At 43.8% G+C, this 13,878-nt stretch overlaps 1 protein-coding gene across 3 annotated transcripts in view; it reads right to left on the bottom strand.

The window, feature by feature from the left end:
• RNF180 (ring finger protein 180) overlaps positions 1–13,878 on the bottom strand; it is a 136,159-nt gene that overhangs the window by 111,964 nt on the left and 10,317 nt on the right. For 2 of the 3 annotated variants that reach the window (XM_077816918.1, XM_077816919.1), the window contains exon 3: positions 8,107–8,202. The exons of the other annotated variant lie outside the window; for it this stretch is intronic. In XM_077816918.1, coding sequence (XP_077673044.1) covers positions 8,107–8,202 — 96 coding nt within the window. The remainder of the gene's footprint in view (positions 1–8,106; positions 8,203–13,878) is intronic. 3 annotated transcript variants of the gene reach the window in all.

Raw genomic sequence — 13,878 nt, 5'->3', positions numbered from 1 at the left:
ATGTTAAAAAACTTTCTGGAGACCTTTTCTTTAACAAGCTCTAGTGCCCCCATGCTTTAGAGTAGTGAGAGCGAAGAGATTAGGACTGAGAATTGGGGAGCGGGTGAAAGGAGAGATAGATTTTGATAAGGAGCTAGGCTGCAGAGGGACAACTGGAACTAGCTGGACAAAGAAACTAAGAAAAGAAGTCAGGGAGGGGGAAAACAACTGGAGTCCAGGGGGGAGAGGAGAGAGATTGGATGAGGAACCAGGAATGGAGGAAAGGTGACAGACTGGGAGAGTGGGGGTAGGCTGGAACTCAGATGGGACTCAAGGGGAGAGTAGGACTGGCTGAGCAAAGAGACTGGAACAGTGTTGAGAAGCCTGAAGAATGGAGACAGGCTGGTGAGGCAAAAGAGCATAGGATTGGAACCAGGGCTGAGGAAGAGAGGGCACTGGGACAGAAACAGGTTGGTGGTGACCAGGCAAAAGCGGTCAAGCTTAGGGAGCAGACAGAAGGGTCTGTGTCCACTAGAACACACTTCTCTGTAGAGCGTGGAAGGGAACCCAAGATCCCAGAGTTCACCATTTCTCTGCTGTCCCAAATAAAGAAATATCTGTGAAAATCAGTGACAAAGTGTTTGACTCATCCCCTGTACTGCCAGTCCATGTGGATGATGAAAACCTACTGCTGCTGTGAGTTTTGGTTAGCTGAAGTGACAGAGGTCTGTGCAATAGATAAAATGGTTACCTATTTTTTGTAACTGTTGTTCTTCAAGATGCGTTGCTCAGGTCCATTCCTTTCTAGGTGTGTGCATGCACACGTGCAAAAGTTGTCAGAGATTTGTGCCTTAGTGGTATCCGTAGAGTCAGCTGTGGTGCTCTCTTGAGTGCTGAGCTCATGCATCGGTATGTTAGGTGCCGCCAACCCTACACCCTCTCAGTTTCTTCTTGCTGGCAACTCCAACAGAGGGGTAGGACGGCGGGTAATGGAGTGGACATGAGCAACACATCTCGAAGAACAACAGTTACAAAAGGTAGGTAACTGTTTTTTCTTCTTTGAGTGCTTGCTCATATCAATGCCATTCTAGGTGACTCACAAGCAGTATCCTAGGAGGTGGGCTTGGAGTTAACAGCTTAGTGGCTTGTAGTACTGCCCTACCAAAGCCAGCATTGTCCCGGGCCTGCTGGGTAGGTGTGTAATGGGACATGAACGTGTGGATGAACGACCAGGTAGCCACCCTAAAGATGTCCTGGATAGGCACTTGAGCCAGAAAAGCTGCTGAAGAGGCCTGGGCCCTGATCGAGTGGGTGGTTGCAACTGCCGGGGGTTGCACTTTCACCTGATCGTAGCAGTAGTGAATGCAGGTGGTGATCCCAGAAGAAATTCTTTGAGTGGACACTGGGCGACCTTTCATACTGTCGGACACCACGGCGAACAATTGCGTCAACTTGCAGAATGGCTTGGTTCTTTCCATGTAGAAGCGAACATCCTCCTGACAACTAGGGAATGCAGCCTATGCACCCCCTCCTCCGACTTATGCGGCTTTGGAAAAAAGACAGGTAAGAAAATGTCCTGGCTTCTATGCACTGAGAGACCACCTTGGGCAGGAAAGCCAGGTATGGCCTCAGCTGGACTGTGTCTTTGTAAAAGACCATATAGGGCAGTTCCGAGGTGAATGCCCCAATCTGAGAGTCCCAGAGGGCAGATGTTACTGCAACCAGGAACGCGACCTTCCAGAGGGACGGGGAGGGGGGCGAGAGGAGGGTCGGCTACAAATTGCAGGGTGTAACCCAACGGTCCAAGGTTAGCCGAGACCAGGCCGATCAGAAGGGAAGGGGCGGTCAAGGAAAGAGAGGGAGGGTGGATCCAGTGAAGTGACTGGGGCGTTGTCCTTGAGCGCACCCTCAAAATGACTGCATCTGGCCTTCCCAGTTTCTAAGAGGGTCAGGCTGAGCAGATGAGCAGGAAGATGATGGGTGTCACCGCGTAGACCCCTTGCCTCTGCCTTTGTCCTTTCTCCTGTAGGAACCCAATCGGGGAGTTCCCCAGGACCTAGACTGTGGGGGTGGAGGAGGCAGAGGACGGAATGGCTTCCTGGCCTGCTGAGGAATGTGAAGGCCCAAGGAGCAGAGGGAGGCATGGGAGTCTTTAAGGACATGGAGCCTTGAGTCCACGAGCTTGGAGAAAAGCTCCGCCCCCTCAAGTGGGAGGTCCTGAATAGTGGCCTGCATCTCCTGGGACAACCCAAAGGACTGCAACCAGGAGCTGCACCTCATGGCCACCACGGAGGTGACCACCCTGGCCACGGAGCCAGTAGCATCCCAGGCCATTTGGAGGGCTCCCCCCCGCTGTGCCCTTGTCCACCAAAGCAGCAAACTCCTGGGCTCGATCTTGTGGGAGGGCCCTTTGAATTTGTTAAAGGAGTCCCACAGGTTAAAATTGTATCTGCCTAACAAGGCCTGGTGGTTAGATACCCTGAATTGCAGGCTGAACGTTGAATAAATCGGACATATAAATCAAGTCTCTTGACATCTTTGTTCTTTGATGTACCACTAACATGGCCCTGCCTGTCCCTTTCGTTCACAGCGGACACGACCAGTGACACCACTAGAGAGTACATGTAGAAGTATTCGAACTCTTTTGCAGGGACGTAATACTTCTTTTCCGTCTTCTTAGAAGTCAGCGGAATGGAAGAGAGGGTTTGCCACAGTGATTTGGCCATTTTAAGGATCCCTGGGTGGACACGCAGCGCAACCTGGGCCAGCGTGGAGGAGGATATAATGTTAAAGAGGTCGTCAGACTCCTACGCGACCTCCTCAATCTGTAGGTTCAAGTTAGCAGGCATCCTTTGAAGGAGGGCCCAGTGCCACTTGAAGTCATCGGGGGGACTGCCCGTTTGGGAGGGACCTGCCACCGCAAGGTCCAGGGACGACGACTGCACCACCTGTGGACGAGCAGGTTCCCCCTCCCTCTCCGAAGCAGCCAGGAGGGCTGGTGGGAACACAGGACTGGCATTACTGGCACGCCCCACGGGTACCAATATGGCCATTGAGCGGGCCACTGTTCCTGCTGCCATGTTGTCACTGCAGGTGACGCACTGGTCTCACGAGTCGGTGGCCAATCACCTCTTCTTGACAAGGAGCTGAACTCCCAGTCCATCTCGGACCACTGCCCTTCCAGCAACCAGGGCAGAGTCATCGAGGCCTGAGTCTGCTGATTGACTCTGGTCTGCAACCAGCAAGGTGAGGGCGAGGAACGACACCTGCCTGATGAATGGTACAGGGGAAGGGGACCAGTGCCGTCACAAGGAGCGGCCCCACCCAGGCAGGGACCAACATTTGGGAGGCCGTCTGGGCGAAGGTGACCTGGGCAACAGCGATCTCTGATGGGAAGCTTGCCAGTACCAATGGTACGGGGACCGGCACAACTTGCTGCCAGTGGTGCACTCTGCACCGATGCCAAAGTTCTCGGCATGGTGTCCGAGTGGGAGTGCTGCACTGCAGGATGAAGCTCAACCTCCAGGAGGAGGGCCTTCAAGTGGATATCCCACTCCTTTTGGGTTATAGGTCAAAAGTTTTTACAGATTCGACACTTGTCTTTTCTATGGGATTCCCCCAAACACTTCAAGCAGCTGTAATGGGGGGCACTGATAGGCATCGGCCTGCTGCATGGCGAGCATGGTTTGAAGCCGGGAGAGCGGGGCATGCCTCGTTCTGGGGCGAAGTCCCAGCCGGGACTCTAACTACCAACTAACCTAACTCTTAACTTAATGGCTAACTAAGTACCTACAAACTATATACAAAGAAGATAACAAAGGCTGTAAAGAACCGCTAATGCTCTTGCGATCTGCAACACAGGGAGCTCCAACCAATCATCACAGGCAGTAAGAAGGAACTGAGAGAGGGTAGGGTCAGTGGCACCTAATATACCAGTGCATGAGTGCAGCACTCAAGGGGGTGATACCAGTCAGCTCTGTGTTTTTGGGGAACCAGGGCGCAGTATCTAGCCTGTCTGATTCATGAAAGACACACACCCCCGACCAGTCTCTTCTTGAACCAAAATTGATCAGAGAAAAGGCTTGCAGAGAGCAGTGAAGAGCGTTGGGAGACACACCTAGACCCCTCCTGACAAGGGTGACAAGATTAAGACATCTCCATTAGCATGCAGAATAGAAAACAGAGACAACTCCCCTAGCCTCATCTGCGTGAAAGATGGGACAGGGAGACCTCTCAATTTGCATACAGAATGGAGAACAGAGAACCGCACTGAACTCTGGGATCAGAAAAACAGGGAAGCATGGCATCACGGGAATCTCTGCTCCAGATGTTAATGAACCTATGCCTGCACACACGGAGCTCAGCAATTATCAGACCAATTCTAGTAATAAATCCTTGATTGATATCCAAAAATACTGAAGCAGCCTAGTTGTGTTGTGAGCTCCCTGGAAGAAAGCACCACCCACAGCCAAGAGTGATCAGTTCCTATTGTCTAGCCTAAAGAAAACCCTTAAGTCATCAGTTTACCTATAAACAAATCTAGTGTTCTCCCTTGAACCATTGTATTTTCTCTACAAAAATCCCTACTTACCCTCCAGTTCGCGGTCTGATGCTTAGATTCAAACTAAGTATCAGTTCCACTGAGAGTCCATCTTCTCCTGACTGATTGTGCTGGGGGCTCTGCCTGTCTCCAGCACTCAGGACCCTGAGCTACCACCATCATCTGGGAACCCCGACCAGTTCAAGCCTCGTGGAGTGGCTGAGATCCCTCTCTTTCTCTCTCTCTGTTTTCCTTTCTACCTCAGGTATTAACCTTTAATAATGTATGGTATGTTGGGTTAGCCCTCCTTGTGTAGTTATCACTATTATTCAATAAATAACTTTTATGGTTAAGCTGGTTGCTTCTCTCTCTCTGAACTTTACTCTTTTGTGTTTTTAGCTTCCCGCATTTACTCTGCAGCAATGCTTCTTTTACCTAAGCTAAAGATGCCTGTAGCGCCCAAAAATACTGTGGGGTTTGCTCATCAAGTGGATTACTACCAGTACAATTACTACCAGTACAATTGTAACATGAAAATGGAATATGGACGTGTTAAACCTGTGGCACATAAGAGTTGGGGCAGCTGAAAGTGCTGCTCAGCCCAGCCTATTGAGACCAGGGGCACATAAGAGTGACAGCTTGCTTAACCCAGCCCATTGCGTACAGGGACATATGAGGGGATCAGCTTAAGAGTGCTGATTGCCCAGTCCGCTCAGACGCGTGTATGTGCACGCACGCCCACACACACACACACACACAGTTCCAGGGCTGGAGGAACCCAGTCCTGGGAAACCTAGGTCCTGTAGGATTGCTCCATTGGGCAGAGACTTGCAGAAGGAAAGAGTAGAGCTCCATATGAACACACAAGTGGCATAAGCAGTACATTAACAGAATTACAGACCCCCGAGAAGAGTAACCCTAATAAATGAGCATACCCCAAAGTAACATCTGGTAACAGGGGTGCCACAGCCGACTCTACTGATACCGCTAAGACAAAAGTCTCTGACAACTGTGCATGTGGCATGCACACACCTAGAATGGAATCAACATAAGCAAGCACTTGAAGAAGAACTAAAGCTTCCAACCCCGTTGATTAATCTTGTGAGTGTCAGTATGATGCCACATGATGGAATTACTGTTTTTTCAGTCTACTTTTTTTAAAACCTAGGAGATTACAAACACAAAAACCTGTTAAAAGATCATCATTAAGGTTACAAAGTCAAACACTCAAAATTAGGAAATGACTGTGCAACCTTAATTTGTTCCCCTTATGCACATATATTATGAAACACTCTTTAATTACATGATCACATACTATTGTTTTCATAAGACCCATGTCTCATTCAGTGCAATAGACTGGACGGTACTCACTTAATAAGTACCTATTTAATATTTTGTTTCCTCCTCATTGTTCAATGTGTGGCCTCATGCCTTATTTATTGAACACTATCCAAACCCTGCTCTGAAGACAGAATTATTAATTTCCTCATAGGTTTCCTTATACTGTGCAACACTACGGTATCAGAATGCTTCACGAACTTTAATGAATTTATTGTCATAACACCTTTGTGAGATGAGAGGTTATTGCCCCATTTCACAGATGGCGGACTCAGGCACACAGAGATTAAGGTCAAAAGTATCCACTAATTTTGGACGCTCAATTTGAGACATGTATGGCCTTATTTTTCAGAGTACTTAGCATGATACAGTACTTCATATGTTCAAAGCACAGCTCCTATTGAGCCCAACTGCAGCTGTGAGTGCTCAGCACTTCTGCAAATCAGACCAAGAGTCTCAAGTCAGGCATCCAGAAAATGAGGAAACAGTGGCCACCTGTGAAAAGTTTGGTTTAAGTGACTTGCCTCATATCACATAGGAACTCTGTGGCAGAGACAGGGATAGAATGCAATTCAACTACCTTAACCATGAGACCTGCCCTTCTCTTCCTGCAATCCCTTGCCTCATTCACTACATTCAGACTTTTGCAACAAATGAGGCAGGGGTCCTCCAGCCAATATCCTCCTTCAGTTCACAATCCAGATTCATCCCCAGAACAAGTCCATCCTGTGCACTGAATGAGTCAGGGTCTTGTGGAAAAGAATAGAGTGTGATCATGTAATTAAGGACTCTTTCATAACAAAGGGGGCCAAATTAAAATTGCACAGGCAACCTTAATTCTCATATTTCCTAACTTCTGAGTGTTTGACTTTGCATCTTTAATCTTCTTTTAATATAGTTTTGTGTGTGTAATATCAAACACTCTTAGCTGTTTATGACAAAGTGCTAAAATCCAATAAAATTCTCCCCAAAATGAAGGAAGCTATCAATACTGATGGAGTCCCAAAATCAGATAGGATAATCAGAAAAAGAAAACCATAGGCCAATATCACTGTTTATAATTATCTATTAAATAAATTCCACAATATTAGCTATTAAACTCAAAGTAGTAACTCAAAGAGGATACCCCGGATGAAGTAATCTCTTGATAAAAGTTGTCAGAGATTATTTCTAGACGTTATATGAACAGTTAAAGACTCAGAAGAGCCAAAGACTATCTTTTCACTAGATTTATAAAAGGCTTTAGATTAGCAGGAATGGATCTATTTTCTATTTGCTATTCACTCCCCAATACAGACATCAGGGCAAGATTTTAAAAGAAACAAAATCTCTCCTAAAACCCCATGCTAGAGTTTTCACAAATTATATCTATCCCTCTTCAATCCCGTTCTGTGAACGAATGCCACTCCTTTGTTAGCAGCAGGATTAGAACTACTAGCCACAGTAATCAATCCCAACAAAAAACTAAAGGGCCACATGATTAGCTGATGTAAATTGGCATAGCTCTCTTTAAATAAATGGAGCTGCTCTGCTTTATAATTGTGGATGATCAGGCCCAAGGTAAATAAATTCATATATAGCAGACTAGGAACACAAGATCCTGTTTCTATATATTAGTATATATGCAAATAAATAAACACAATAATAAATACTATACATCAATGGCACCTTAATACGACGGCTCTCAACCTTTCCAGACTGCTGTACCCCTTTCAGGAGAATGATTTGTCTTGCGTACCCCCAAGTTTCACCTCACCTAAAAATTACTTGCTTACAAAATCAGACATAAAAATGCAAAGAAGTGTCACAGCACATTACTACTGAAAAATTGCTTATTTTCTCATTTTTATCATTTAATTATAAAATAAATCAATTGGAATATAAATATTGCACTTCCGTTTCAGTGTATAGTATATAGAGCAGGATAAACAAGTCATTGTCTGTATGAAATTTTAGTTTGTACTGACATTGCTAGTGCGTTTTATGTAGCCTGTTGTAAAACTAGGCAAATATCTAGATGAGTTGATTACCCTGGAAGACCTCTCCATACCCCCAGGAGTACATGTATCCCTGGTTGAGAACCACTGCCTTAATGCACGTTATTGACTCAAGAACCAGCCCCCTTATACAAGATACCAGAAGTATATCCATCTGATACATCAGAAATGCTGCCCTGACTAATGCCTGCTGCCCCTCTTTATTCTCCAAATAAAATATCAAATGCTATGTTTATAAATCCAGGAACCTACCTTTTCTATTGCACATTTTACCCAGTCTGGAAGAGCTTCCAAGTTTATGTGCCATATATTGCAAGTATACTGAGAAGCAGCTGAATAATGTGATTTCTGTTAAATAAAGACACATTATATTGTTAATCAACATTCACCTATGTATTTGTTTCTTAGAATAGAGCTTTTAGAATCAAATACAAAGGAAATTATTAGAAAATTAGGTACAGGAGATAATAACTGTTTAAAAAAATAAAGCACTTCATGGCCTGATTAATTTAGTTACTAACAAACTGCTAAATCCATAGATCCTGGTGCACCCACTAAACTTGTAATCAGGTAACTGCTTTAAGTAACAGTGTGCTTCTGGTTCTGCAGACAGTAGACAGATTCTCTGACACGTATTCCTTCGTACCATAGAGAAAATATAAATAGCTAGTTTTGCCTTTTTTTGATCTGGCAGAACAATGTTTGACCTTGTCTACACTACAACCAAGCATATTAGGACACTAATTTTAAAAATAGTTTCTCTGCCAGGGCAACTTCTGTCTTATATATTTATATTTCTTTCTTTCTTTCTTTCGTCTGTTCCAGAATAGGCCACTGCATAATCTTAAAAGTAGTTTTAAAATTATTTTTCTAAAATGCTGGTTATTGTAGTATAGACCAAAGTATATTACTGTGTTACTATGGTAATAATGTGAACAACCAAAAAGAAGAAACAAAATTGTAATGAACAAGTGTTTGTAACTAAAAATATTTCCAGACAGCAACAGAGCCTCAAAACTGTTAAAGTTTTACTAATGCACTTTAAGTAATTATAATCATCCACCCACCTTTCATTCTGAAGTTGCTGGATATAGGACTAAGTCATTGCAGCATGTATAAGGTATGAAACTCAGCAGGACAGGTATAGTTCTACTGCGCTGGAAATAGGGGAAGGGAGGAAGTACCACAAACATGGCAAATGGATTCCTTACACTCAGATCCTCTGTCCATTAGTGGAGGAGCTCCGGAAACTACAAAAGTTGCTTTGCTAATGCACTGCTGACTGGAAAGAACAGATTCTGGCTTCTTCCTGAGGTCCACTGAGAAGATCTGCACAAAGTCAATTTACTCCAGTTTTGCACAAGAGTCAGGATGTCTATCTAAATGTTTATATCATGTTCATCAACTTGGTATTTGGTCTCAACATTTGTTCCTAAAGTTTCCACCTCTCCAAGTCTTCTTTACTTATTATTTAGCTGCCATTATGTGTTCCACCATGAGTTTGAAGTGAATGCTTTCTCTCAGCCTGGGTACTTAAAGAACAGTTTGGCTGACAACCTGTAGCTGATGAACTTATTATTTCAGTGCAGTACTCGCTTTTCAATGTCCCGGGAAAATTATTTACTTTTAATTGTCCTCTGTTGACATGTCACAGCAGAGCACTAGTTTCAATTCCATATTCCTATGAATGATGAAAATGGAGTTCCCTAAGCACTAATTTCTAAAGCATCCAGCATGCGCCAGTGGAATACTGATGCCTCCTAGTGCTCTGACCACAAGTTCTTTTCCCAGAGGAGGTGAAACTACTCCCACAATATTAAAAATACCTGAATTATAAACTAACAAAAATATTTCAAAACCTCAAACTCTGAGGTGGAGGGAGAGAGGTAATCTCTTATAACGTGCAGTAACTTAAAGGACAGCAATAGACAATTAAGTCTCTCTTTTCTGAAGATATATAACCCTAGTCTTTGGAAACTAAAAAGTTCCAAGGATGTCTCTATAAAACAAGGCATCAATGTAAGAAAACCATGCAACAGGAAGTAGGAACTGCAAACAAGGTTAATGTACTTAACAGTAGACAGACAGGAGATTTTTGAGTGAAGGAATACATTCAATAAATATTGATGTTTTTGATAAAGAAAGAACACATCTCTTAAAACATACACCAGAAGAAAAAAGAAAAGGAGTACTTGTGGCACCTTAGAGACTAACCAATTTATTTGAGCATGAGCTTTCGTGAGCCACAGCTCACTTCATCAGATGCATACCGTGGAAACTGCAGCAGACTTTATATATACACAGAGAATATGAAACAATACCTCCTCCCACCCCACTGTCCTGCTGGTAATAGCTTATCTAAAGTAATCGTCAGGTTAGGCCATTTCCAGCACAAATCCAGGTTTTCTGACCCTCCACCCCCCCCCACAAATTTACTCTCCTGCTGGTGATAGCCCATCCAAAGTGACAACTCTTTACACAATGTGCATGATAATGAAGTTAGGCCATTTCCTGCACAAATCCAGGTTCTCTCACTCCCTCACCCCCCTCCAAAAACCACCCCCATACACACACAAACTCACTCTCCTGCTGGTAATAGCTCATCCAAACTGACCACTCTCCAAGTTTCCAAACATTTTTTTAAATAGTAGCTTTAATTGTTGATTTTTAAAAATAACAATAATGCTTTCTTTTTAGAGGAGTTATTTTATCAACTATGCAGTCTGCAGAGTAACTCTTCTGGTGGAATTTTTATACAGAGAAAATAAAAAGTACATCTGCTGTACATAATTGTAGTACATTTTCCCTCTGTTAGCATTTTATTTTTCTTTCTAAGATGACAACAATAGAAAGCATTCATATTTCATTTATTTTATTCCTTTATTATTAAAATATTAGGAACCAAATAGCTTTCATAATCTCCTAAATTACTGCAAAGGTTTATACTGTAGAGAGAGCTGAGAGAATGCTAGTGCTATAGCATTTCAGAACAAATTCAAACAGTTGCATTAAAAGAATAGTTGCAAAGATTAAAAGGCTTTGGTAAGAAAATATAAAAGTTATTCTTGACAGCTAATACCATCATTTTTTATCTCTCTAGGTGTTTATGTGATGCCCATGACTGCCATCTGGAAGGACTCAGACTAAATTCTCAAATAGTGCTGACTTTGGAAAGAATTTCAACTTTCTGAAATATTCTTATTTTGCCATATAATTATTATAACGCAGTTTTAAAACTTTAGCTTCCCCTTATGGGAGAGAAACTCCTCATTTTGTGCAAAGGACTGGATTTTATTTGGGGATTTTTTGGTAAATAAAAAGGAAAAATCAAATGGCAGCATGGTCAGGCATGAAGCATCACTGAAACTCACAACAAAAATCATACATGGGGGAAAAAAATCTACCTTACTCATGAAGAAAGGTAGTAGGAATTTCCAAGTTTGAAAAAAAATGAAAAAAGCCCTAAATCCTAAATATGTTAAAAAAAAAGTTTCCAAGCCTTGTACACTAACTTGTACATACTCTTCTACTAGAAACAATTTTTCATTCAAAAGGCTGTCTCCCTCTCTTGCCCCCTCCCCTGTAAATTAGTCTATAAAACAAAGACCTTTAAAAACAGATTTAACAAAGAGTAAATCTTTTACATATGTACTCTATAGCCTAAAGGCATAGCAAGAAATATTCTAATGAAAGTTAAAGGAACATTGAAGAGTTTTCTATTTCTATAAACTAACAATAAGCTTTTCTACTCAGAGATGTATATCACCTTCAAATTATAAGTTTTCAAAGCTAATTAGAGGCTACCTAAATTTAAATTTCAGGTGGTGCAGCAGGGCTGCCCAGACCCCACACCGCTCCCAGAAGCAGCCAGCACGCCCCGCGGCCCCAGATCTCCCTCTGTACCCTGCTCCTGCCTGCAGACACTGCCCCCATAGCTCCCATTGGCTGGGAATGGGGAACTGTGGCCAATGGGAGCTGCAGAGACAGTGCTTGCAGAGAGGGGCAGCGCATAGAGCCATGGGCCACCTGTCCCCTCCCAGGGGCCGCAGGGGCACGTTGGCCTCTTCTGGGAGCGACGTGGGTCCAGTGTAGGCAGGGACCCTGCCTTAGCTTCACTGTGCTGCCGACTGGGAGCCACTGGAGGTAAGTGCTGCCCGGATGGAGGCCACACCCCAACCCCCAGCCCCCTCCCGGAGCCAGCACCCCAAACCCCTTCCTGCACACCAAGCCACAGCCCTCACCCCCCTCCCAGAGCCAGCACCCTGTACCCCCTCCTGCATCCCAACACTCTGCCCCAGCCTGGAGCCCCCTCCTGCACCCTGCACCCAAACTCCCTCCCAGAGTCCACACCCCCTTCTGCACCCCAATACTCTGCCCCAGCCCAGAGCCGCCTCCTGCACCCCAATACCCTTCCCCAGACTCCGCCCAGAGCCCCCTCCCACACCTCGAACCCATCAGCCCCAGCCCAGAGCTCGCACCCCTCCCAAACCGCAAACCCCTACTCCAGTCTGGTGAAAGTGAGTGAGGGTGGGGGCAAACGAGTGATGCGGGGAGGACTGGAGTGAGTGGAGTGGGGCTTTGGGGAAGAGGCAGGGTAGGGTTGCTCTTAAATTCAAAAAGTGATCTTGGGCATAAAAAGGTTGGAAACCACTTCTCTAAACAAAGCCAATTTACTTAAGGTGTTCTCACCAAATAAGAGTTGCTACTAAGACCTCACGGTCAGATCTTAAAAAGTATTAGGTGCCCAATTATGCAGATAAGCACCTAGTGAGATTTTCAAAAGCATCTATCTCCCACTGAAATTAGTTAGGTGCCCAGGTACCTTTGAAAATCCTACTACGTGCTTATCTGCATCATACCTTTAAAAATATGGCCATCTGTCTTGCAGCCCACACTATATTTTACTTATACACACACACACAAAAGCAGTTTGGGAATTTTAGATATAGTGCATTTCTTTACACACTTTGGGGATCATAGATCCTCACCAAATCATTACAAAGGACTTTAAAAATAATTTAACTAAAGAATTAAAGAACACAGAATATACAAAGGCAACACAAAAATGTCTTCAGAACATGAGAAACAACAAAAGTGGCATTCTGAGATGCAGTACTTAATGTACTGTGAAAGAGATTTTCTAATTGGGAAAACTTGGAACATATCATTTTATCATAAATTGAAGTGTGGAACCTGTGGAACTCCAGTGGAACCTCCTTGTCTGAGGAGGTTGGGAAGGTCAGGACTATAACAGGGTTTAAAAGAGAACTGGATAAATTCATGAAGGTAAAGTCCACTAATGGCTATTAGCCAGGATGGGTAAGAAATGGTGTCCCTAGCCTCTGTATGTCAGAGGGTGGAGATGGATGGCAGGAGAGAGAACACTTGATCATTTCCTGTTAGGTTCACTCCCTCTGGGGCACCTGGCATTGGCCACTGTCAGTAGACAGGATACTGGGCTGGATGGACTTTTGGTCTGACCCAGTATGGCCGTTCTTATGTAGTCCCAATGATACAGTATAGGACAGAATAAATTCTTAATGTAACCACCTATCATAACTTCCATTCTCCTCAATGAGAGTTACATGGATTTGTTGAGGAAATAATATATTCTTATCTAATCTTCTTGTGAAACAGTGAACAGGTTTATTCACATACTACATTTCTAACCCAATAACTAAGCATGCTTCAAAAGCTATTAAAAATCCTACAGCAAAAAAAAAGGATTCTAACTGCTGTTTTGTACTTAATAATCCCTTTAGTGCTACAGTAGTTTTAAACTATTTCTTTTGAAAAAATAGTGGACCCTACTCTGACAAGTTTCTATATTAAAAGTCCTTCCAACAATCCATTTTAATCTAATCCTAAATCAGAGAGATCCCCTTTTGTTTGAAAGCCATCAAACAGAAAAAATTAACAACCCACGCCCCCCTCCCTCCCTCCAACATCTGTAACAATACAGTCAGGGTTAATTTCATTTACACTAAGGCCACTTTACACAGCTCTGGCCATGTCAAGCAGCCT

The sequence above is a fragment of the Eretmochelys imbricata genome, chromosome 5 (assembly GCF_965152235.1).
Source record: "Eretmochelys imbricata isolate rEreImb1 chromosome 5, rEreImb1.hap1, whole genome shotgun sequence".
Classification (NCBI taxonomy): domain Eukaryota; kingdom Metazoa; phylum Chordata; order Testudines; family Cheloniidae; genus Eretmochelys; species Eretmochelys imbricata.
This window is presented reverse-complemented; position numbering and strand designations above follow the sequence as displayed.